Raw genomic sequence first — 21,716 nt, forward strand, 5'->3', positions numbered from 1 at the left:
GTCTCAGGTCCTGGGGGCAGGCTTGGATCAAGAGGCAATGGTTCAGCCGACCCCTTAACACAATAGCTTGGGGGCCCTGTTTTCTTGGGGTGAAACATCCGATTTTCGCAGGGAGTGCGAAGGAGGGATGCAACCTAAGGGTCGGTGGGTCAAAATTGATCAATCTTGCAGAGAATAGAGACCAGGGTAGGGGCCAGCAGCCGGAAAGGGCCATGCCCTGCAGGGACCCGCCTGCAGGCAGCTGACGATGCCAGGCCACCCTTTGACCTCGGGGTGGGGTTGGACCGGCGGGGCGTTTGATCGGCCCTATGCGTAGGTGAAGGGAGTCAGGAAAGAAGCCGAGACCCGCCTCGTTCCCTGGCCCGGTCGGGAGGTCAGTTTACCCCATCCCTCTGTGCCGCAGCGCCCCTCCAGCCGCTTCCACTCAACCGTAGGTGAATGGAGAAGCCACTGGAGCCGGAGGTACCTAGGGGGCGGGGCCTGAGGCAAAGGGCGGGGCCTGAGGCAGGGGAGGGCTGGTTCAGGTTGACGACGTGCGCGGCTTCCTTCTGCTGCTTGATTCCCCAGGACTCCGGGCTCTCAGACTTGCTGCCAAGCCTGAAGCAGTCGATGGAGGCCCCGCTGCAAACCGGAATGGTAAGGGGTGGGTTTGTGCAGGGACTACAACTCCCAGCGTGCTCATCGTGCGCCATCGCGGTCCCGCGATAACGAGATTGTGTCTGTTCGGGCGGAACTACGTTTCCCGGCGTGCACCACGAGCCGCCGAGCCGCAGGAAAGAGTCGCGCCCCCCGGGGAGGGAGCTGCGCTGGCCCATTCTGCAGATGGGGACACCGAGTCACGGGCTGAATACGACCTCCTCGGGGGCGGAGGTGAAGTGGGATGAGACCCGGGACGTCCCTGCCCCCAGCGAGGAGGGCTCGGCGGGACGGATATGCGGTGCCCAGCCAGTGCCGTTCGTCCCACAGGTGCTGGGCGTGATGATCGGGGCCGGAGTGGCGGTGCTGGTCACGGCCGTGCTCATCCTTCTGGTGGTGCGGAGGCTGCGAGTGCCGAGTGAGGACCCGGAGGGCCCCTGGGGGGTGGGGCTGTGGAATGGGGAGCCGAAATGCCCGGGTCTCCGAAGCAGTAGAGGTGGGATTTGCTGGAGTCTGCGCAGAGCTCAGAGTGCCCCTCCCCTCCTGTCCCTAGAAACCCCAGCCCCCGAAGGCCCCCGGTATCGGTTCCGGAAGAGGGACAAAGTGCTTTTCTATGGCCGGAAGATTATGCGGAAGGTGAGTCCAGGACCCCCTGAGGCCCGTGCTGACCACACAGAGGCCCTGCCTTTTCCCTGTTTACACTTACTAGTGGACACCTCTACCCACGTGGACTCAGGGCCCCTCGGTCTGGCCACCCTCTTCTCGACTGACCTATCCTCCTCTGAATTCTCCCAGGTGTCACAATCCACTTCCTCCCTGGTGGACGCCTCTGTCTCCACCACTTCCCGGCCCCGTATGAAGAAGAAACTTAAGATGCTTAACATTGCCAAGAAGTAAGACTGTACTGGGTGTGCCTGGGAGCTGTGTTCGGGGCTTTTTGAGTGCTGTGTACATCAAAGTGTAGATCCAGGGATTGCTTATCCCCATGGACTGTCTTGGGTATCTTCCTAAGTCAGAGGGACATCCCTGGGCTCTCTTCTGAGGGGCTATCTCAGAGCTCTTGTTTATCACAGGTATCACATGTGTGGGGGCTTTGTTCCTTGAGGCTCTCTCAGTGTTGTTCCCCTAACCACAGGGCTCTCTCTGAAGGCTATTTGCCATGTATTTAGGGATCCACACTTGAAGTCTCCCTATTCTAGAAGGCTCATTCCAGACTACCTCAAGTGTTTCTGTGATCTGCTAGGGGGACTACCTCTAGCTTCTGTTCTCCAGGGGTTAGAAGAGTCTCAGTAACCATTATACATCACAAGGCATCTCTTTGTCATCTGCCTCTGAGTTCTTCCGGCTGTAGGGAGGAGGCTGTTCTGGGAATATCTCTTCTCCAGGGACTATCTCAAAAATCTTCTTTCACTAGAATTATAGGAAGGACACCTCAGGGGTCCCTGTCAGCATCAAAGGGCTGTCTCAAGGTCTCTGAGAAGGCTCTTCCAGGCATCTTTGTAAGTTGGGAGACGGGTTTTGCGGGGGGCTCCTGACATGGGGGTCTATCTCAAGGGGTCCTTCACACCAGGGGGTCATACCAGGACTCCCATGACCAGCATGGTATTGCAAAGCTTTCTGTGATTGGAGTAGAAGGGCCATCTAGGTTTTCCAGGCTCAGTAGATAGTCTACATATCATTTGTCTCTATATCATGAGGGTTGCACTTCCTGTATCTGTACACCCTTAAGGAACTACCCTGATGTCTTGTCTTTTTTTTTTTTTTTTGGTACTGAGAATTAAACCCAGGGGTGCTTAATCACCAAACCACATCCAAAATACTTATTATTGTTGTTGTTGTTATTATTATTTTGAAACAGAGTCTCACTAAGTTGCTAAGGGGCTTGCTAAGTTGTTGAGGCTGGCCTCAAATTTAGGATCCTCCTGCCTCAGCCCCCCTGGTCACTGGGATTACAAGCATGCGCCACTGCACCCAGTTTACCCTAGTGTCGTAATGATTGTTGAAGAGGTATCCCTGAACTCTATGACCTGAGAAAGGGCTAGCCCAGCTCCTGTGGTCAGAAGAATTATATACAGATTTCTCTATATCACTGAGTTTAACTCATGGGTCTGCTCACACTAGAGAGTCTGTCTCAGGGATCTCATGGTAGGGGAAGGGCTATCGGAGCAGAAACTGCTAATTATAGGGAGTGACTCTCCCAAAAGACAAAAGGTGCTGTATCTGTAGTCCCCATGTGTAATGAGGACTATCTCAGGGACCTCTGTGGCTCTCAGAGAGGCTGTCTTAGGGTCCCTGAGACCTGAAAAGAAGGGGTATGTTAGGGAACTTCTCTCTCTCTTGATTCCTTCTTCCTTTTTTCTTTTCTCCCTTTTTTAACCTCAAGGATCTTGATGGAGAGTAGAGAGGCTGTATCTGGAGTCTTATGTGATGGAAGCAGCCTCAGAGGCATGGTGATGTTAGGGAGGCTGTCTCAGGAATCTACTCCAGGCTACTGAAAAGACCCCTTCAGGGCTGTTGTGACAAACAGACCCTTTTTCTAAGGTCTGCCCATATCTTGGAAGCTATGTCAAGGGTCTGCCAGGAGAACTAGAGGGTCCATTTTAGGGGCCTGTGACTGGTGGAAGGGTTCACACATTTTTTCTATAAAGGGCCAGGTAGTAAACATTTTAGGCTCTGCAGGCCACATACAGTCTCAGTCATGTATTCATCTCTGCTACTGTAGCATGAAAGCCACTGTAGCTTTGTGACTGAGTGAACATGGCCATGTGCCAATAAAGCTTCGTTTACAGAAATAGGTGATGGGCCTGATTTGACCAGTGGGCCAGAGTGTGTGCTGTGTGAACCCTAGGGAAGGGCTCTCTGGGGACCTTAGGTCTGCCTGAGCCTTCTCCCTGCTTCCCACTTCACCCTCTCCTCCTACCAGGATCCTGCGGATCCAAAAAGAGACACCTACACTACAGCGGAAGGAGCCCCCGCCCGCAGTGCTGGAGGCTGACCTGACCGAGGGTGACCTGGCCAACTCCCACCTGCCCTCCGAGGTGCTATACATGCTCAAGAACGTCCGGTCAGTGTTGGGGTGTGGGGGGTGGGGGCGCTGCAGCACGAGGGCTGTCTGACCTCCTGTCTCCCCGCCACCACCACCCATCCAACAGGGTGCTGGGCCACTTTGAGAAGCCACTCTTTCTGGAGCTGTGTCGGCACATGGTCTTCCAGCGGCTCGGCCAGGGGGACTATGTCTTCCGGCCGGGCCAGCCAGATGCCAGCATCTATGTGGTACAGGATGGGCTGCTGGAGCTCTGCCTGCCAGGGCCTGTGAGTGAGATCCCACCACGGGAAGCTGGGCACTGGACATGGTCCCTGGGGTCAGGCACTACTGTTGGTCAGAGGAGACGGTTGTCTTAGTGGGGTATGGTCAGAAGTTGGGAATGGGAGGCCATTTGGGGTGATCTGTGACAGTGAGAGGTGCAGAAAACGCTGCTGGTCAGGAGGTCTGGTGTGTTCAGGGAGGGGCCTCAGTGATCATGGGGTAGGTGCAGTGGATGCCAGTCACCAGGGGAGGCCAGCTCTGCTCAGTGGTCCCTGTGTCTCAGGATGGGAAGGAGTGTGTCGTGAAGGAGGTGGTCCCTGGAGACAGTGTCAACAGCCTCCTGAGCATCCTGGACGTCATCACTGTGAGTGACTAGTTCGTGGGCAGCAGGATTGGGACTGGGAGGGAGGACACCAGTCTCCGATTGGCCCTGATCCTTGCTGCTGGTGGTTCCTAAAAGCACTGACACCGGAAGGATGGAGGGAGCATGAGAAGGCTCCCAGTACTTGACCGAGTCTCTCCTCATGCCTGCTCCTGCCCTAGGGTCATCAGCATCCTCAGCGGACTGTGTCTGCCCGGGCAGCCCGTGACTCCACTGTGCTTCGGCTGCCTGTGGAGGCCTTCTCTGCCGTCTTCACCAAGTACCCAGAGAGCCTGGTGCGGGTGGTGCAGGTCAGCAGGCCCTTCTCCTTCCTCTACCCACCCCAGGGCCCTGCCTCACACTCATCTCCACCCCAACCCGTCCCAGGCATCAGTGGGGGCACAGCGCAGCAGCCAGCAGCCAGCAGGCCTGGAGCTGCAGTCTTTATGCTGTGGTTATCACTCCTGGGCAGCAGCCCTCTCTAGCTCTGACTCCTCCCTTAACTGCCTGGCATTCCCCATGGGCCTGCTCCGGCCCCGCCCATGACCCAGCCCCCTCTGCTGGCTCCACCCCTCACACCCTGCAGATCATCATGGTAAGACTGCAGAGAGTCACCTTCCTGGCGCTTCACAACTACCTGGGTCTGACCAATGAGCTTTTCAGTCATGTGAGTTGAGGGGGAGCACAGTGGGTTGGGGGACAGGATGGGCCTCCTGGGACATGTCACAAACTGCACTCTGTCCACACAGGAGATCCAGCCCCTACGCCTGTTCCCCAGCCCCGGCCTCCCAAGCCGCACCAGCCCAGTGCGTGGCTCCAAGAGAGTGGTCAGCACATCAGCTACAGAGGAGCCACGGGAGACCCCTGGCCGACCGCCTGACCCCACTGGGGCTCCACTGCCTGGACCTGCAGGTACCCATAGTGACCCCCAGGGACTGGAGGCCAGCCCAGCCCAATCTCCTGCCTCAGCTCTTAAACCTTTTCTTAGTCCTGAGGATTCAGCATGCCCTTTCCAGTACCCTAGGGACCCAGGTCTGACTTCTGTCTGCTCAGGGATCCCTGATCTCGGCCCCAAGGACCCATTTGAATCACTTTTCTTATTCCTGCAGTCCCCAGGGACTCCCAACTGACCCCTCCACATGTCCCCTCTGCTCACCCCCTAATCCTTGCTCTGGACCCATGGGCTCCAAGGGCAGGAGCCTGATCACACGTCTCCCCCAGGGGACCCCATGAAACCCACATCCTTGGAAGCCCCTGCAGCCCCTCTGCTGAGTCGCTGCATCTCCATGCCAGTGGACATCTCAGGTTTGGAGCTGGGGTCTCTGTGGGGTGTGAGCCATCAAGCTTCTAGATTTGGATTCAGGCAGTACGTCCTCAGTCTTGATTTTTCTTACCTGTGAAGTTGGGGTACTGATGGTATTTCCTTGGGTGCCTTCTCTCTGGATATTCACTGGGATGGCCTCCTCCCAACTGTGTTGAGAGGGTGCAGAGGTAGAGTCAGTCATCGATTAGTCATGTCTGCATGGCTGTGGCATTCCACCTGGAGTTGGGGTTGGTCTTAGAATGAAGCTGTGGGTATTCTTGTTTGTTTATTTATTTGTTTTGTGGTGCTGGGGATGGCACCCAGGGCCTCACACATGCCAGACAAGTGTCCCACTGAACCACACCCATCTCTGTCTTTATTGTTCTTTTTGTCCCCATTCACTCAGGCTTGCAGGGTGGCCCCCGCTCTGACTTTGACATGGCATATGAACGCGGCCGGATCTCTGTGTCCCTGCAAGAAGAGGCCTCTGGGGGGCCCCAGGCAGCCCCTGCTCGGGTAGGCCCCATTCCTCCCCTCCCCACCACTGCAGTTTCCTCCTGGGACTCTGGCCTGCATGTGGCCTGACCAAGGGTGTGTCCCCCAAGGAGGGAGGCTGGGAGGGCACAGAAGAGGTGACAGGCCCTGCTCTGTGCAGACCCCCACTCAGGAGCCCCGGGAGCAGCCAGCGGGTGCCTGTGAGTACAGCTACTGTGAGGATGAGTCGGCCAGTGGCGGCTGCCCCTTCGGGCCCTACCAGGGCCGCCAGACAAGCAGCATCTTTGAAGCAGCAAAGCGGGAGCTGGCCAAGCTGATGCGGATCGAGGTGGGCAGCTGTGGGAGTCTGGGACAGGTGGTGGGAAGGGGAGGCCTGACTGAGCCCCTCTCAACCCTCCTCCCTCCCCAGGACCCCTCCCTTCTCAACAGCCGAGTCTTGCTGCATCACGCCAAAGCTGGCACCGTCATTGCCCGCCAGGGGGACCAGGTGAGACTGAGCCCCGACCTCTGCCCATGCACCCCCAGCACTCTCTGACTTGATCCCTGATCTTTTTTTTTTTTTTTTTTTTAGCTATTACTTGATTTTACTTATTTATTTTTAAGATCCCTGATCTTTGATGTGATGATTAACACTCCCCGCTGTGGTACAGACCCTCATCCTGTGGTCAGCCTCTAACCCTTGGGTCCTATGACCTTTACCCGCCCCTGCCCCCTTCAACATGTCCTCTGGCCTAGCAACCCTTCACCTCCAACCTTTCTCCTAGGGCCCCAACCCCTAGCTCTCTCCCACCTGCCCTGGCTCTTCTTGTGGCCACTGTTCTCTGTTTGATCCTACAGTATACCCTGTAACTTTGTCTGCTTCCACCCGATCCCTGCTGCAATAGGTGCTCAATCAGTGGGCACAATTTGCAGTCAGGACCTGGAAACCATGGCCAGCCCCAGGGGTGGCTTCCAGTGTCTCCTGGCAGCACCAGGAGGTGTGGGAAAGTGTATCCCACCCACCCATCCACACTCTCTTGGTGGGAAACAGACCCACCAAGGGAAGCCCGCCCAGCCGTGACCTCATGGTCAGGAGGTGTGGAGGTGGAGCTTCTGGAGTAAGTTGCACAGGGTTGAAACCTCAACTCTGTCCCAGCTCCCTGTGTGATGTTAGGCATGTGATCAAGAAGATTCTCAGCTTCCTCCATCTGCAGAATGGGGGTGATAAGCAGAAACACTGTTCAGAGATGTGTAGCATTTACAAGGGTCACAGGCCCCAGAGAGAAAGCTTAGAAGTAGCTCATAGTGGTGGGGAATCAGGGAGCTAGGGTTACATGCAAGCCCTTGACGAGTGACGTGACCAAGGCTTTGAGACCCTCGTACCGCCTCCTGTTGAGAGAGGTGGGCAGTCCCACCTGTTGGCTGACTGGGGGTCCTGGCAATTGACAGAGCAGTCTCGTTGACTTCTGGAGCTGCTCGTCACAGGGGGGCTCCTTTGCCGAGAGGACATTGAGTAAGGCCTGTGCCCACTGTTCCTGGTCCTCGGGGCCATGCTGAGGCAGTGCAGGACCCAGGGGAAGTCAACCCAGCCCTGTCCTGGCCCTGCGAGGGGCCACACAGGTCTGCAGCCCCCAGTCCTGCTCAGGTCTTCCGGGCTTTGTTAGAGACTGCTCTTCTGCTCTCCTCCCTCCAAAGCCTCATACCAGGAGTTTCCAGGTGGGTGAGACTTTGCCCCCTAGGGAACGTTTGCTAGTGTCAGGACACTTTGGGTTGTCATGACATGGGCGCTACTTCTGGCTGCCAGTGGGTAAAGGCCAGGGATGCAGGAATGCACAGGCCAGCATGAGGGATCGTCCACTCCAAGTGACCCGTACCACACTGCACACAGCTTCATGGAACCTCTGCACAGCTTGAGCATCCCTAGCCTGAAAATCTAAAGCCCAGAATGCTCCAAATCCGTGACTTTTTGACCTGATACTCCAAGTAGAAAATTCCACACCTGGCCTCACAGGAAGGTCTATAGTCAAAACACAGGTGATTTAAAAATAGCATTTAGAATTACCTTCAGGCCGTGTGTATAAGGTATGTAAGAAACAAGTGAATCTCATGCTTAAACTTGGGTCCCATCCCTAATATATTTATGTATATGCAGATATCCTCAAATCCAGAAAAAAAAAATGAAATTTAGAACACTTCCAGTCCTAAGCATTTGGGATAAGGGACACTCAGCCTGTATTACGAGTAGGATCTGGGGTCAGACAGGTGTGGGAAACTCTGTTGCTCCTTGGAGACTCCTCATGAGTAGTAGTAGCGCATCCAGCTTTCTGGGGACTAAACATACACTAAAACATGTTTCTGGTGTGTCGGCAAGTGGTAGCCTGATACTGGTAATGCCCATCTATATCTGGTCTGGAATTCTGTCACAGAAGGTTCTAGAAGGCAGGTCTGTGTGTATACTCCTGGGCAACGCTCTACCCAGGGACCCCTCCAGTGTTGTGGCAGGTAGAACTTTGTGGAGTGTCAGATAGGTTGGCATGGTAGCAGGGCAAGATCTTTCTGTCTCAGGACAGTTTCAGTTCCCAATTTCTAAAGGGGTGGAATGAGGAGGCTTCTTGCTGGTCAGGCTGATCCTGGGAGAGAGAAACCTCTGTTTACTGAGCAGCTGCCATGTCCCGGACCCTGTGCTGCCTGCTGGACAAGAGGCTGGAAAAACCAGTGTGGTCTCCGCCTTAGGGAAACCTGCAGTTCTGACAGACATGACTCAAAGGATTACCCAGATCCTTGTAAAGTCCTCAGGCTGGGTGCTACAAAGGAGATGTTCTAGGCACTGAAGAGTCTGGCTTAAACAGGGTGGTACCTCTCTCAGGACCTCAAGCTAAGGAGGAATGATGAAGAGCAGCTGCAGGAAAGGTCATTCTAGGCAGAGAACAGCTTGTATGAATGTCCTGTGGTTAATGCTTGCCTAGCTTGTGGGAGATCCAGGTTCCATCCCCAAAATAATTAAAGTGGAAAAAGTTTTTCCAGTGTACATGTTGATCTCTCAGAAACAAAAGTAATCCAGCAGGGATCAAAGGAAATAATTGCAGAGGAGCAAGAGGAATTTTTTTTTTTTTTTGGGGGGAGGGTGTTATTCAGCTGTAATTCACCTCTCATACCATTTAAAGGGTAAGCTGCAGAGCTAGGGTGGAGCTCAGTGGTAGAGTACTTGCCCCAAACTCTGCCTAGCACTCAGGAGTCCCTGGGTTCTATCCCCAGTACAAAAACAAACCAAAAATCAGCTGGAAGTGGGGATGCATGCCTGCAATCCCAGCAACTCCAGAGGCTGAGGCAGGATTGCAAGTTTGAGACCAGCCTCAGCAACTTAGCACATTCCTGTCAAAAAACAAAAATCGGGTATGTAGTTCAGTGGTAGAATGTCCCTGGGTTAAATCCCGCCCCCCCCAAACAAAACACCCCTTAAGTGTTTTTTGTTTTATTTTGTTTTAGTACAGACTTGTGCAACCAGTTTACTTACTGCTTCTAGATTTGCCTGTTCAGGACATTTCATGTAAAATGGAATCATGTAGTGTGCGATCTTTGGTGTCAGGCTTCTTTGGTTGAGTGTGCCGTTTTCGGGGTTCACCCATGCTGTGGCACGTCAGAGCTTCCCTCCTTGGCTGAATGACCCACTCTCTGGATGGAGTGTTGTTTGTCCACTCGCCTGTTGGCTTTGGTGGAAATGCCCTTCTGGCTGTGGTGGAAATGCTGACCGTTTGTGGAGAAGTTTCTGCATGGACAACACAATTTCATTTTGCTTGCTTTTCATACCAGGAATTGAATTGCTTGGGTCATATGGCAACTCTATTTTTATCTTTTTGGGGACCGTTTTTAACTTGTGCCAGATCGTTTTCTGCAGCACCTGCACCACCCCCTCCCCACCAGCAGTGTATGAGGATTCCAGAGTCTTCACATCCTGACACCTTCCTGTCCTGGCCGTCATACAGGGTATGAGGTGATACCTCATTGTGGTTTGAATTTGCATTTTCCTAATTTGTGATTTTGAGCCTATGTGTTCATAGGCCGTTTGAAGATCTTACTTAGGGAAGAACCTTCAGAGCTTTTGCCCATTTTAAAATTGGATTATGTATCCATTTTATTTTATTTATTTATGTTTTGCAGTTCTGGGAATAGAACCCAGGGCCTCACACATCTTTGACATAGCACTCTATCACTGAGCCACACCCCCAACCCACAGGTTATGTCTTGCTGTTGAGTTGTACACACACACACAGAATTTTCTGTGCTGGGGATCTGACTCAGGGCCTTGTATGTGCTAGGCCAGCACTCTACCACTGAGCTACGCCCCCAGCCTCCTGATGTAGCTTTTATAGCCTCCCACTATCTGTTTTGAAAATAATTAATGGGCTTGAATCTGGATTGAGTTTGGTGATCCCTTGGTGATGTCTGTCGAGTGCTGATTCAGGCTGATATGTCATACAGTTGTCCTCCCCACAGGTTCTCCATTTGTGGATTTGGCCAACAAGGATAAAGATGTAGTTAGGCCTAGGATAGTTGTCTGTATGGAACATGTAGAGACCTTTCCTGTGCTTACACTCTGAGAACAATACAGTGTAACAACCATCTATGTGGCATTTACATTGTATTAGCTATTATAAATCTTGTCCAGATGATTGGAGGTCCAGGGGATGATGTGTGTAGGGTAGATGGAGCTACATATACCATTTTGTGTAGGGAGCTCAGTCGAGCATCATGGATTCTGGTGTCTGATTACAGGTGCCAGAACTAATGACAGGTGGATACCAGGGAAGATTGTTGCTCGGGTCTAGTGTACATCCTCCTTTTTCTGTTCCTTCCTAGCCTTTCCTTCTTTCACCTTCCCTGGTGCACTGGCCTGAGCTTGGGGCTATGGCTGGCTGGTCGGTGCTCACTCCCGGGCCCCTGTCCCCCCACAGGATGTGAGCCTGGCACTTCGTGCTCTGGGGCCTGCCTGCATGTATATCAGCGCAGATCGATAAGGCGGAGGACCGTGTGTCTGTTTGTGGCACAACCAGGGGAGCTGGTGGGGCAGCTGGCAGTTGCTCACAGGGGAACCCCTCATCTTCACGCTGCGTGCCCAGCGAGACTTGCACCTTCCTGCGAATCTCCAAGTCCGACTTCTATGAGTACGACTCGGCCTGGGGTTAGGGTAGGCGGGGCACTGGGGCTAACCCCATGCAATTTCATTCAGTAGTGGGAGGAGCAAAGACCTCATCTGTCTACCCCAGCCCCAGAGGGGCAGAAGGGAGACCCTAGATCTGGCTTCTCAGTGCCCTTTAAAGTAATTCTGTAAGCTGGGTGTGGTGGTGTGCCTAGCTCAGGAGGCTGAGGCAGGAGGACTGCAGGTTCAAGCTAGCCTCAGCAATTTTAGGGAGGCCCTAAGCAACTTAACATGACCCTGTCTCAAAATAAAAAAATAAAATAAAAAGGGTTGGGGATATGGCTCTGGTAAAGTGCCCCTGGGTTCAAATTTGCAGTACCACCCAAAATGAAATAATTTTGAACCCCTTCCCGTTTGACCCTCAAGCTGTCACCCACTTCCTCCATGCCTCTGAGGTGTTTCAGGGCCCCAGCCCATGCACCGCTCCAATTGCTCACAGGATCATGCGTGCACAGCCCAGTGTGGTGCTGAGTGGCCGCAACACACGGTGGGCTGCAAGGATGTCGCCTTTGTGCGCCAGATGGACCTTCGCCATCGACTGGACAGCGGTGGAGGCAGGACGCGCGTTGTACAGGTTATAGCACGGCAGCTTCCACCTTGCCACCCACAGGGTCTGCCTACGTCAAGCCCCGACCTTGCTGATCCGCCCCTCTCGTTCTCCACCCTAGACAGGGTGATCGCTCTGATTGCACCTATATAGTGCTCAATGGGCGACTGCGCAGCGTCATCCAGCGTGGCAGCGGCAAGAAGGAGCTGGTGGGGGAGTATGGCCGTGGGGACCTCATCGGAGTGGTGAGCAAGGCCCCATCCCTGCCCTCTGCTTCTCGTAGCCAGGCCTCGCAGTGTCCCAAATCCGAATGCACCCGGACCTCTGCCGGCTAGTCACACGCTTCCACCTCACGGGGGAGAAGTCTGATGTGCCTCCACCCTCAGAATATATTCAGAGACCCAGAAGAAAGCCACACACACACACACGTTGCTAATCTCTGTCTTGTCCCTGTCTCCGGAGCACTAATGCGTAGTGGGCAAGACTTGATTCACTCCACTTCCATCTTGGTGGAACCCTAGGTGGGGCAGTAAGGCGGGCTCCGTGCCTGTGCTTGGCTTCCCCTTCCCTTTCTCGGCCTCCCGGCCCAGGCAGCCCCCGTCATGTATATGGCCCGCAGGTTGAAGCGCTGACCCGTCAGCCACGAGCCACGACGGTGCATGCAGTGCGTGACACAGAGCTGGCCAAGCTCCCGGAGGGCACCTTGGGCCACATCAAGCGTCGGTACCCACAGGTTGTGATCTCTTGTGGGAGGTGGAGGAGCCTAGATGGGTGGGGCCTAAAGTGGGAAATCGAGGGCGGGGGCTTTTGGGGTGGGATCCAGGTAATGGGAACCCCCAGGACACCGCAGTTAGAAGAGGGAAGAGTGGGGCCCGCATGTCACTTCCGGGTCTCACTGGACCAATGGTCTCCACACCCCCAGGTCGTGACTCGCCTTATCCACCTGTTAAGCCAGAAAATTCTAGGGAATTTGCAGCAGCTGCAAGGACCCTTCCCAGGTGAGAGCTGGACCCTCCTGGGTATGCTGGGGGATGTAGTTCGGCGCCCAGAGCATGCTGGGAACCCCATGCCTAAGCAGCGTTCAATGCATAAATCCTGTGGGGTGAACACGGGAAGTGAGATCCGAGATCCGGTGCGCGTTGGGGGCTTGGAGTTCGGGTTCCTGTGCATGCTGGAAACCGAGTCCCGGACCCCAGGGACGCTAATTAATGGGCTCTAAAGTGTCCATTGCGCTGGGCGATGGAGTCTTAAGCGATGAGTTTGCCCCTGGAATACAGTCCACATCCTGAACATTCTGGGAAGGGAGCCTAGAATGTGATGGCAAATGGAGTCGTGGGGCGGTGTGTAGGGCTCCAGCGCACGCTGGGAAGTGGTTTCTGAAGTTACCTGACTTTCTGCCCATCGTATGCTTGTGGTTTCTCCGAACGAATGCATGGGGAATTAAACTGTGCTAAAATGTGGGCCTAAAGTTCTACGTTATGGCAGCCCGATACCCGGCCCTGACATTTGGAACCCCGCCGGGGCTGGGATTGGGAGTGATGGGGTGGCCATTGGTGACATCAAAGACAAGACTTTAAAATTACAAGGAGCACAATATCAGGAGCTGATAAGTGCAGTGAAAAGCAAGATAGGACCCATGATGCAGCGTGACTGCTGGAGAGAGAGGGGCTTCTCTGGGGGACAGTGGGACCAGATGTGGAAAAGACTAGGAGGGTGCAGTGCTACTGGACTTAGAATGTGACTTTGACCCACTGCTAGGAGGAACTGACGGAAGGGCGGCATGGGGTGGGGCAGGTCACCTAGGTGTATTGGAAACTTTGGTAAGGGCATTAGAGCTTAAGGCTGTCACTAGGGGGAGAGCTGACCAGTGAGGAGGCAGTTGAGGTCTAGGCAAGAAATGGAGGCTCATGGGCTTGGTGTAGGTTGTTATTGGAGAAACTGGGAAGGAAGGTGTGGGTAGAAGTGTATTTATTCCTGCACAGGTTTGTGTTTGGCTCTAGGAGTCCAGGTCAGATATGGGGCGGGGGACACTGATGGTTCCACCACACCCTCAGTGAATCTGAATAGTTGTTAGAGTTGTGTAATGGTCCCGATGAAGAGATTAGGGCCTAGCGGAGGTTAGATGGCTAAGCTTTAACAAGAAGGAGTAGTGGGTGGAAGACGTGGGCCAGGCCTGGAGCCTGGCCTTCAGTGTGTGTCAGGTCGAAGCTTGGAGCAGCCTGGGAGGAGGGCTGATGGCCTGGAGGAAGGGGAGGATGAAGGAGGAGGTCCATTTCTCCAGTATGTAGATTGCCACATCAGACTCATCTGTTGGGTTCTCCCCAGGCTCGGGGCCTGGGCGTCCCCCCACACTCGGAACTCACCAACCCAGCCAGCAACCTGTCTACAGTGGCGTGCCTGCCTGTGTGTGCTGAGGTGCCCATGATGGCCTTCACACCTGGAACTCCAGCACGCTCTGCAAGCCATTGGTCAGTGAAGGCAAGGGCTGTGGGTGAGGGCTAGGATGGAGTCACTGGGCTGGCCCTTGATCTGTGCTGTGCAGCGAATGTGGGCTGGGGACTGGGTGGATGAGTGTGGTGGACCAGGCTGGAACAGGCCCAGGCCACATGCTGAGTGACAGGTTTTCTCTTGGGAGAGGCTCCAGCCCTGTTGTCGAGGTTCCATAGCCCCTTTCTCTCACTACCTATGTCCCACACTGCTCCTCAACAGTGACATCATCCGGGAACGCCTGGGAGCCTCTGCGCTAGATAGGTGTGTGTGTGAGGGATTGCAGAGGGTGAACGGAGGGCGAGGGGCATGTCTGGAGCCTCAGACTCAGGTCTCGGTCTGGAGGCTTTGAGTCAAGAAAGCATGCAGCCCACACTCGGGTCTTTATGGAGACAAGTGGGCGGATCCCAGTATCTAGAGCATAAACTTCCACTCTGGGGGCCTGAGTGTCGAAGTTCCTCCCAGCAGTGGAGCCATGTGGTCTGCGGGAGGGGAGGGTCATGACCCCAGACCAGTTTCAAGACGACCCTCCCGCGTCCCATCCTAGCATCCAGGAGTTCCGGCTGTCAGGGTGGCTGGCCCAGCAGGAGGATGCGCACGCATCGTCTCTACCAAACAGACGCTTCGCTGACGCCCTGGACCGTGCGCTGCCTGCGTCAAGCCGACTGTATCCTCATTGTTGGCCTGGGGTGACCAGGAGCCCACTCTTGGCCAGGTGCGGCAGGCCATACTCAGTGACCCCTACCCCGCCCCTCCTGTGCCTGCTCTAGGCCACGTGCACCTTACTGGGACTTGGTGACTAGGGACCCAAGCTTGGCTGGGTGGAGGTGGGGAAAACAGTGACCTTCCGTTCTCCCTGTTCCGCAGCTGGAGCAAATGCTGGAGAACACCGCAGTGCGCGCCCTCAAGCAGCTCGTCCTGCTACACCGCGAGGAGGGCCCTGGCCCCACGCGCACGGTGGAGTGGCTCAACATGCGCAGCTGGTGTTCGGGGCACCTGCATCTGCGCTGTCCGCGCCGCCTCTTGCTCGCGCCGCAGTCCTGCCAAGCTGGTGAGGGCCCTCGGAGGAATTCCTACCTCAGGGAAGGCATGGCCTCTGGGGGCGGGGTTGGGGCTGGGGCGGGGCTGGGAGTGCCGGGGATGAGCCACGAAGGGCGAGAAGGGGCTGGGGCATCTGTCATGCGCCCTCCCCATGCCCCCGACCTCTTGGTTGCCGTTCTCTTCCCGCATCCTAGCATGAGCTCTACGAGAAGGTGTTCTCCAACGGGCAGGACCGGCACAGCGACTTCTCCGCTTGGCGCGGGTGCTCAACTGGAACACTATTGCCCTGGTGTTGGGCGGGGGTGGGGCCAGGTGAGTGGCGGTCCAGCTCCTGGGGCGGGGGCCTGCTCACTAGGGCTTCACTGGGTGGGGACGGAGTTACATCCTGGGGGGAAACCCCAAGCAGAGGCTGTCTTTGCTGTGGGGGCCCTTGGGATCAGGGGAGCTTCTGAGGGAGGACCTAGCGGATCCCCAGCCAGAAACTGCCCCCTCCCTCCCCGCAGGGGCTGCTCACATATTGGGGTGCTCAAAGCATTAGAGGAGGCAGGAGGTACCAGTTGATTCTGGTGGGTGGCCACATCCATCGGCCTCCTTCATTGGGGGCTCTGTATGCAGAGGAGCGCAGCGCCAGCCGCACCAAGCAGCGGGCCCGGGAGTGGGCCAAGGTGTGTATTGGGGGTAAGGGTCGTGTACCCAGGAGCACTGATTCCACCCATTACTTGACGTGGTGGGGAGGGGTCTTCCAGGCTCAGTGACCCTTCCTGGTTTAACTTGTGAACACTGCCTCCATCCTATGGCCAATTTTCTGTGACCCCTCTGTGGCTTCTTGGCTAGCGGGACCCCTAGTCCCCAACCCCTTGCTGGAGCATCCAGACTCTTAGTGACCACTTTGTTAGTGTCCTGGTAACCACATCACCATCCCTGTGTGCTCGGCTCCACCCTGACTGATGATCCCATTGTGACCCTGACTCCCGGCTGACCCCTGCTGGGCCCCCCCGCACCCCCCAGAGCATGACTTCAGTGCTGGAACCAGTGTTGGATCTCACATACCCCGTCACCTCCATGTCCACGGGCTCGCCCTTTAACCGCCAGCATCCACCGTGTCTTCCAAGATAAGCAAATTGAGGTATCGCTGACCCTCACACCCCCAGTCTGCTGCCCTCCCCACAGGAGTACCCTCCCCCTCCCCTCCCCTCCCCTACCTTGGTCCTTGTCCCCATAGGACCTGTGGCTGCCGTACTTCAATGTGACCACCATACATCACTGCCTCGCCATGCGTGTCCACAAGATGGTGGGTCATGTCCCGGCCCTGGCCCCTGCTCAGACGGCCTGTGCCCTGTGTGAGGTTGGGGTACTTTGGGGAGGGCAGCTGAGCGTCCTGGGACGTTGTTAAACATCCCAGTGACCGTCCACCTGTGGCCCAGCCACCGACCACTAACCATCACCCACTAATGCCCCAGAGGCCCCAGGTATGTCCATCTCCAGGGGTGGGGAGCCAGGAAGCTTGTCAGGCCCCTCACCCCTCCCGCCATCCCCACAGGCTGCGTTTGGCGTTACGTCCGTGCCAGTGCCTCCTACTGCCCCTACCTGCCCCCACTCTGCGACCCCAAGGACGGGCACCTGCTGGTGGACGGGTGCTACGTTAACAACGTGCCAGGTCAGCGAGCCCAAGGGGCTGGCCAGGCCTCCGAGCGTGTCTGAGCGTGTCTGTGCGTGTCTGTGTCTGTGTGTCCCACCGGGCAGGCTCCCTGTGGCGGTATGTGCGTGCCAGCATGACGCTCTCAGGCTACCTGCCCCCGCTGTGCGACCCGAAGGATGGGCACCTGCTCATGGACGGCGGCTACATCAACAACCTGCCAGGCAAGTGGCTGCCTGCCCGCCCTGCACGCGCACACGCTGGCACGTGCACTTGCAGCTGTGAGCAGGCAGGTGTCAGATGGGCTCAGAGAGGACACACTGAACCCACGCAGGGGGCTGCACAGACATGGAGACACGAGCAGACGTGTGATGTGCCTGTGCACAGCATTGTGTGTAGCCACTCAAAGTACACCCATGTGCTTGTGTGTTGTGTGTTAGACACACGTGGATGCACACACACGAGGGTCAGATTTACACACAAATACATGCACAGACAGCAGGAAACAAGACTTACATGTGCACACCAGGTCTGCGTGCCCGTGTGTTTTCTCACATGTTCACGTGGTAGATAATGCACACACATATGCACAGGCCACCCTTGTCCCGCGTGCTCCATCAGACATGCATGTGTGGACACAATGGGGCACCTCCATGACCCTATTAAGTGTTTTTTCACAGCACTGACTTTATGAGTAGGATGAGAGGCAGACCAGTGCACAGCGTACAAAGTTCATACCCCTTGCTGGGCATGCGCACATGCTTATAATCCCAGCAACTTGAGAAGCTGAGGCAGGAGGATCTCAAATTTAAAGCCAGCCTCAGCAACTTAGTGAGGCCCTAAGCAACTTACCTAGACCCTGTCTCTAACCAAAATGTAAGAAGGGCTGGGCATGTGGCTCTGTGGTTAAGCACCCCAGGGTTCAATCCATACCACCAAAAAAATGTTATACCCCTGGAGACAGGTGCAGTGGCCACACCTGTAATCCCAGCTACTTGAGGCTGAGTCAGGAGGATCACAAATTCAAGGCCAGCATAGGCAACTCAGCAAAATCCCGTCTCAAAAATGAAAAGATCTGGGGGTGTAGTTCAGCACTATAGCACCATGGGTTCAATACCAGTAACCACCCTACAGGTAAAGTTTCATGCACCTGGAAGCGTGATACTCAGGTGGGCCCAAGGTAGCTGTACTCACGCTACAGCTCCATAGACCAGGAGCCAGCAGACCATGACCCCCAGGCCAGGCTTGATGATGCAGATGAAAGTCCTACTGGGACAGCCGCACCCAGTCGCTCACCTGTCATCTCTGTCACGACAGCAGAGTTGGGTCATCGGGTCAGAGACTGTGTGGCCTACAGAGCTGGAGTGCTTTTTCCGTGACCCTGTGCAGGCCCTTGACATCTGCAGCGCCACACACACCTGCAGTAGTACACAAGCCTCCAGGAGGGCCGGCACACGTGGAGCTAAACACGGGCAGGCTAGGTGTGGCTGCAGAGATGCAGGTGTACCCAGAGGCAGGGCATTCACCAACACCAGCAGGCACACCCAGCACATGGGCTCACAAGGAAACAGGCAGTCTGATGGAGACTCAGGGGTCCCCTGGCTGGGCCGAGCCATAAGACATGTCTGTGCTCCCAGTTCCATTTGGGGACCCTCCCTGGGGCACAGATGTACCAACAGGCCCCCCACTCTACTGTCCTCTCAGCCCTCACCCACCCTCATCCCTCAACTTGTATTTCCATGCCTTTTGCATGTCGTTTGCATGTCCTTTTTGCATGACCATTTGCATGATGTCTTTGTGGGACTGGGTTGAACATCCCCACCCTGGGCCCTGGGCCTTGGCGGGGAGCAGCCTGCTGACCCCCTGGCCCCACAGCGGACAATCGCCCGCAGCATGGGTGCCAAAACAGTCATCGCCATTGATGTGGGGAGCCAGGACGAGACAGACCTCAGTACCTACGGGGACAGCCTGTCTGGCTGGTGGCTACTGTGGAAGCGGCTGAACCCCTGGGCAGACAAGGTGAAGGTTCCAGACATGGCAGAGATCCAGTCCCCGCCTGCGTATGTATCCTGTGTGCGGCAGCTTGAGGTTGTCAAGTCCAGCTCCTACTGCGAGTACCTGCGCCCGCCCATTGACTGCTTCAAGACCATGGACTTCGGGAAGTTCGACCAGATCTATGTGAGCTGGTGGAAGACTCGCATGTGCTGGGCGTGGAGAGCAGTGTGAGGGGAAGGATTCTGGGGTCCATCTGGAACCTGTGGGAAAGAGATCAGAGATCGATTAGTGATGTCTGCAGTGGTTGTGACCAGGAGTATGGCTGAGCACGTTCTACGTATGAGCTGAGTTTCTTGTTATGTGCCAGTTGCGCTGCCTGAAGCACTGTAGTGCTTTCTAATGCCATTTCTGCGTGAGTGGCAATATGAGTGGTGGTCAATTAATAATGTCTTGCCACAGGTGTGGCAAAGGGATGAGCAGCGTGTATCATATGCCACTGACCCTAAAATATGTCACAGCCCATGCCAACTTTAATTGACTATTGGATGCTGGCCCGAGTCTCCGAGTAAAAATTTCGATAGCCCTTTCTGGGCTCACTGAGAATATGCTGCGGTGGATTAGTGATGCCTGCTTTGGGCATGAAAGATGGTGTTATCCACAGATGTACTGCATATTTGCAGACCTGGAAATAAGCTGTGCCATCCTGGGTCTTTGGTACCTTGCACACTGTATGGAACTGAGGGGGAAAGAAGTGGCAAGGAGAGGTTGGTAACGCCTGCTGGGGCACCGGCGGGAGGTGTGGGCGAGTGTGCTATGTAAGGGCTGACTCTGAAAATAGGCTTAACCTCAATGCCCGCCTCCCAGAGCGTGAGGGCCAGAGGAGAGGGAGGCAGAATGGGGATACGCGGACGGGATGGCAGGCATGGCCCCAGCCCCCTCGCTTCCTGCAGGATGTAGGCTACCAGTACGGGAAGGCTGTGTTCGGAGGCTGGAGCCGGGGCGACGTCATCGAGAAAATGCTCACAGACCGGCGGTCTACAGACCTCAACGAAAGCCGTCGTGCCGACGTGAGCCTGTGACCCTCTCCCGTTAGGGCTCCTCTGGCTCCCCCAGACCACAAACGACTCAGCACATCCCTTGGTCTCTCTGAGCCCCCGAGAGCCCTGTCCCAGGATCCCCTCTGAGCCCCAGGCCCGCGGGTCCCGTGCCCCAGAGCCTCACCTTGGCTGCCCCACAGGTCCTCGCTTTCCCAAGCTCTGGCTTCACTGACCTGGCAGAGATCGTGTCCCGAATTGAGCCCCCGACCAGCTATGTCTCCGACGGCTGTGCCGATGGTGAGGGCCTGGGGCCCCCTGGGGGGCGGGCCGCTGGAGAGGTCCGACCAGTGTGTCCCCTCACCTTGCCCACCCCTTTCCAGGGGAGGAGTCGGACTGCCTGACGGAGTACGAGGAGGACGCAGGACCCGACTGCTCGAGGGACGAAGGCGGCTCCCCCGAGGGCGCCAGCCCCAGCACTGCCTCAGAGATGGTGAGCCAGCAGTTCAGCCCTGGGAGCGTGTCCCCACACTCGGGGGCCTGAGACTTGCAGGGCGGCTGCTTTCTGCCCCCCTGGGGCCCCGAATCCGCTGCAGACGATGCTGCCCCCGAATCCTCTTGGCGGCAGTGGCCCGTGTCGCGGGCGTTGGAGGACTCCCCTTGGGGCTGACGTGGGAGTAGCCCCCACTGGGTCAAGGCGTGGAGAAGAAGGCGGCAGGTGCACGTGGAGCGTCGGCCGGGCGGTGTGTGGCGACTCTCAGGACGCTGGGGCTTCTGAGGAGCAACCCAAGCCCCAGGGTGGAACTTGAGTGGGGGCAGGTCGGGAGACTCGAGTCTTGGCTGGCATGGCGATGCCCCAAGTGGGTGTCCCCAGTGTTGGGCGGCATGCTGACTTGCATTCAGTGACCTCATGTGTCAGGTCCTGTCTGGATGACACAGGTGTGACCTGTCCCCCACAGGAGGAGGAGAAGTCAGCCCTCCGGCACCGGCGCTGTCCTGCCCCAGGAGCTTCCCAGCTCAGCTGCCGGACACTTGAAGACCTCAGCGGGGGTCCCTGCCCCTGGCCTGGCTGGGTTGGCCTGGGGAGATGGCACCCTTCCTGCTGCTATTCCTGTGACACTCCCTGGGCTCCCCTGGCCCAGGACCCACACACTGGAACGCTTCGCCTGCCCCAAGGGGCGGGCAGTGCTGCACTGACGACCCTCAACCGACTGTGTCCCCCACCCAATAAACTCGCCTCTTGGAAGCGGCCTCGTGCTGTCCCTGGGTTTTGGGGAGGCGCCTCGTCCCGCCTTCTGTGCTCAGGACAGTGGGGCAGGGGTCTGGACTGGCCTGCAGCTTGTCCTCCCCTACTCTGCTGACACCAGGCCACAGGCCTCGGGGCTGCTTCCCTGCCCCACAGGCCTCTGCACCCCGCCCTCCTCCCTGCTAGGTCCTGCAGAGCCAGTCAGTTTCTCACTGCGTGACAAATGCCTGAGGAGGAAAAGGGTTTTGGCTCGTGGCTCCAGAGGCCTCAGTGCACAGCCGGCTGGCTCCTTGCTTCCAGCCTTCAGTAAGGGAGAGCATGACGGCAGAAGGGCATGGTGGAGGGAAAGCCACTCACCTCTCAGCTGCCGGGAAAACAGGAAGGGAGCCAGGATGGACACAGTCCCCGGGAATGACCCAAGACCCCTTCCCTTCCACTGCATCCCACCTCTT

At 56.4% G+C, this 21,716-nt stretch overlaps 1 protein-coding gene across 1 annotated transcript; it reads left to right on the forward strand.

Moving 5' to 3' along the window:
- The first annotated feature begins 567 nt into the window (after positions 1–567).
- PNPLA6 (patatin like domain 6, lysophospholipase) lies at positions 568–21,264 on the forward strand. The gene is given in 48 exon segments (XM_079115961.1): positions 568–636; positions 967–1,054; positions 1,190–1,272; positions 1,432–1,529; positions 3,560–3,700; positions 3,789–3,948; positions 4,227–4,307; positions 4,487–4,615; positions 4,891–4,971; positions 5,054–5,216; positions 5,526–5,609; positions 6,014–6,123; positions 6,263–6,430; positions 6,512–6,589; positions 11,034–11,045; positions 11,047–11,064; positions 11,066–11,158; positions 11,160–11,204; positions 11,206–11,243; positions 11,718–11,852; positions 11,947–12,070; positions 12,445–12,558; positions 12,748–12,823; positions 14,151–14,155; positions 14,157–14,261; positions 14,263–14,293; positions 14,492–14,576; positions 14,860–14,916; positions 14,918–14,999; positions 15,001–15,027; positions 15,180–15,338; positions 15,340–15,363; positions 15,548–15,599; positions 15,602–15,665; positions 15,857–15,902; positions 15,904–15,915; positions 15,917–16,018; positions 16,362–16,442; positions 16,444–16,479; positions 16,576–16,636; positions 16,639–16,644; positions 17,097–17,217; positions 18,870–19,167; positions 19,935–20,051; positions 20,222–20,318; positions 20,402–20,511; positions 20,978–21,010; positions 21,012–21,264. Coding segments are annotated over 48 exon segments (4,161 nt in total). The 5' UTR covers positions 568–609; the 3' UTR covers positions 21,216–21,264.
- The last annotated feature ends 452 nt before the right edge of the window (positions 21,265–21,716 follow it).

The sequence above is a fragment of the Sciurus vulgaris genome (assembly GCF_902686455.1).
Source record: "Sciurus vulgaris genome assembly, chromosome: 16".
Taxonomy (NCBI): domain Eukaryota; kingdom Metazoa; phylum Chordata; class Mammalia; order Rodentia; family Sciuridae; genus Sciurus; species Sciurus vulgaris.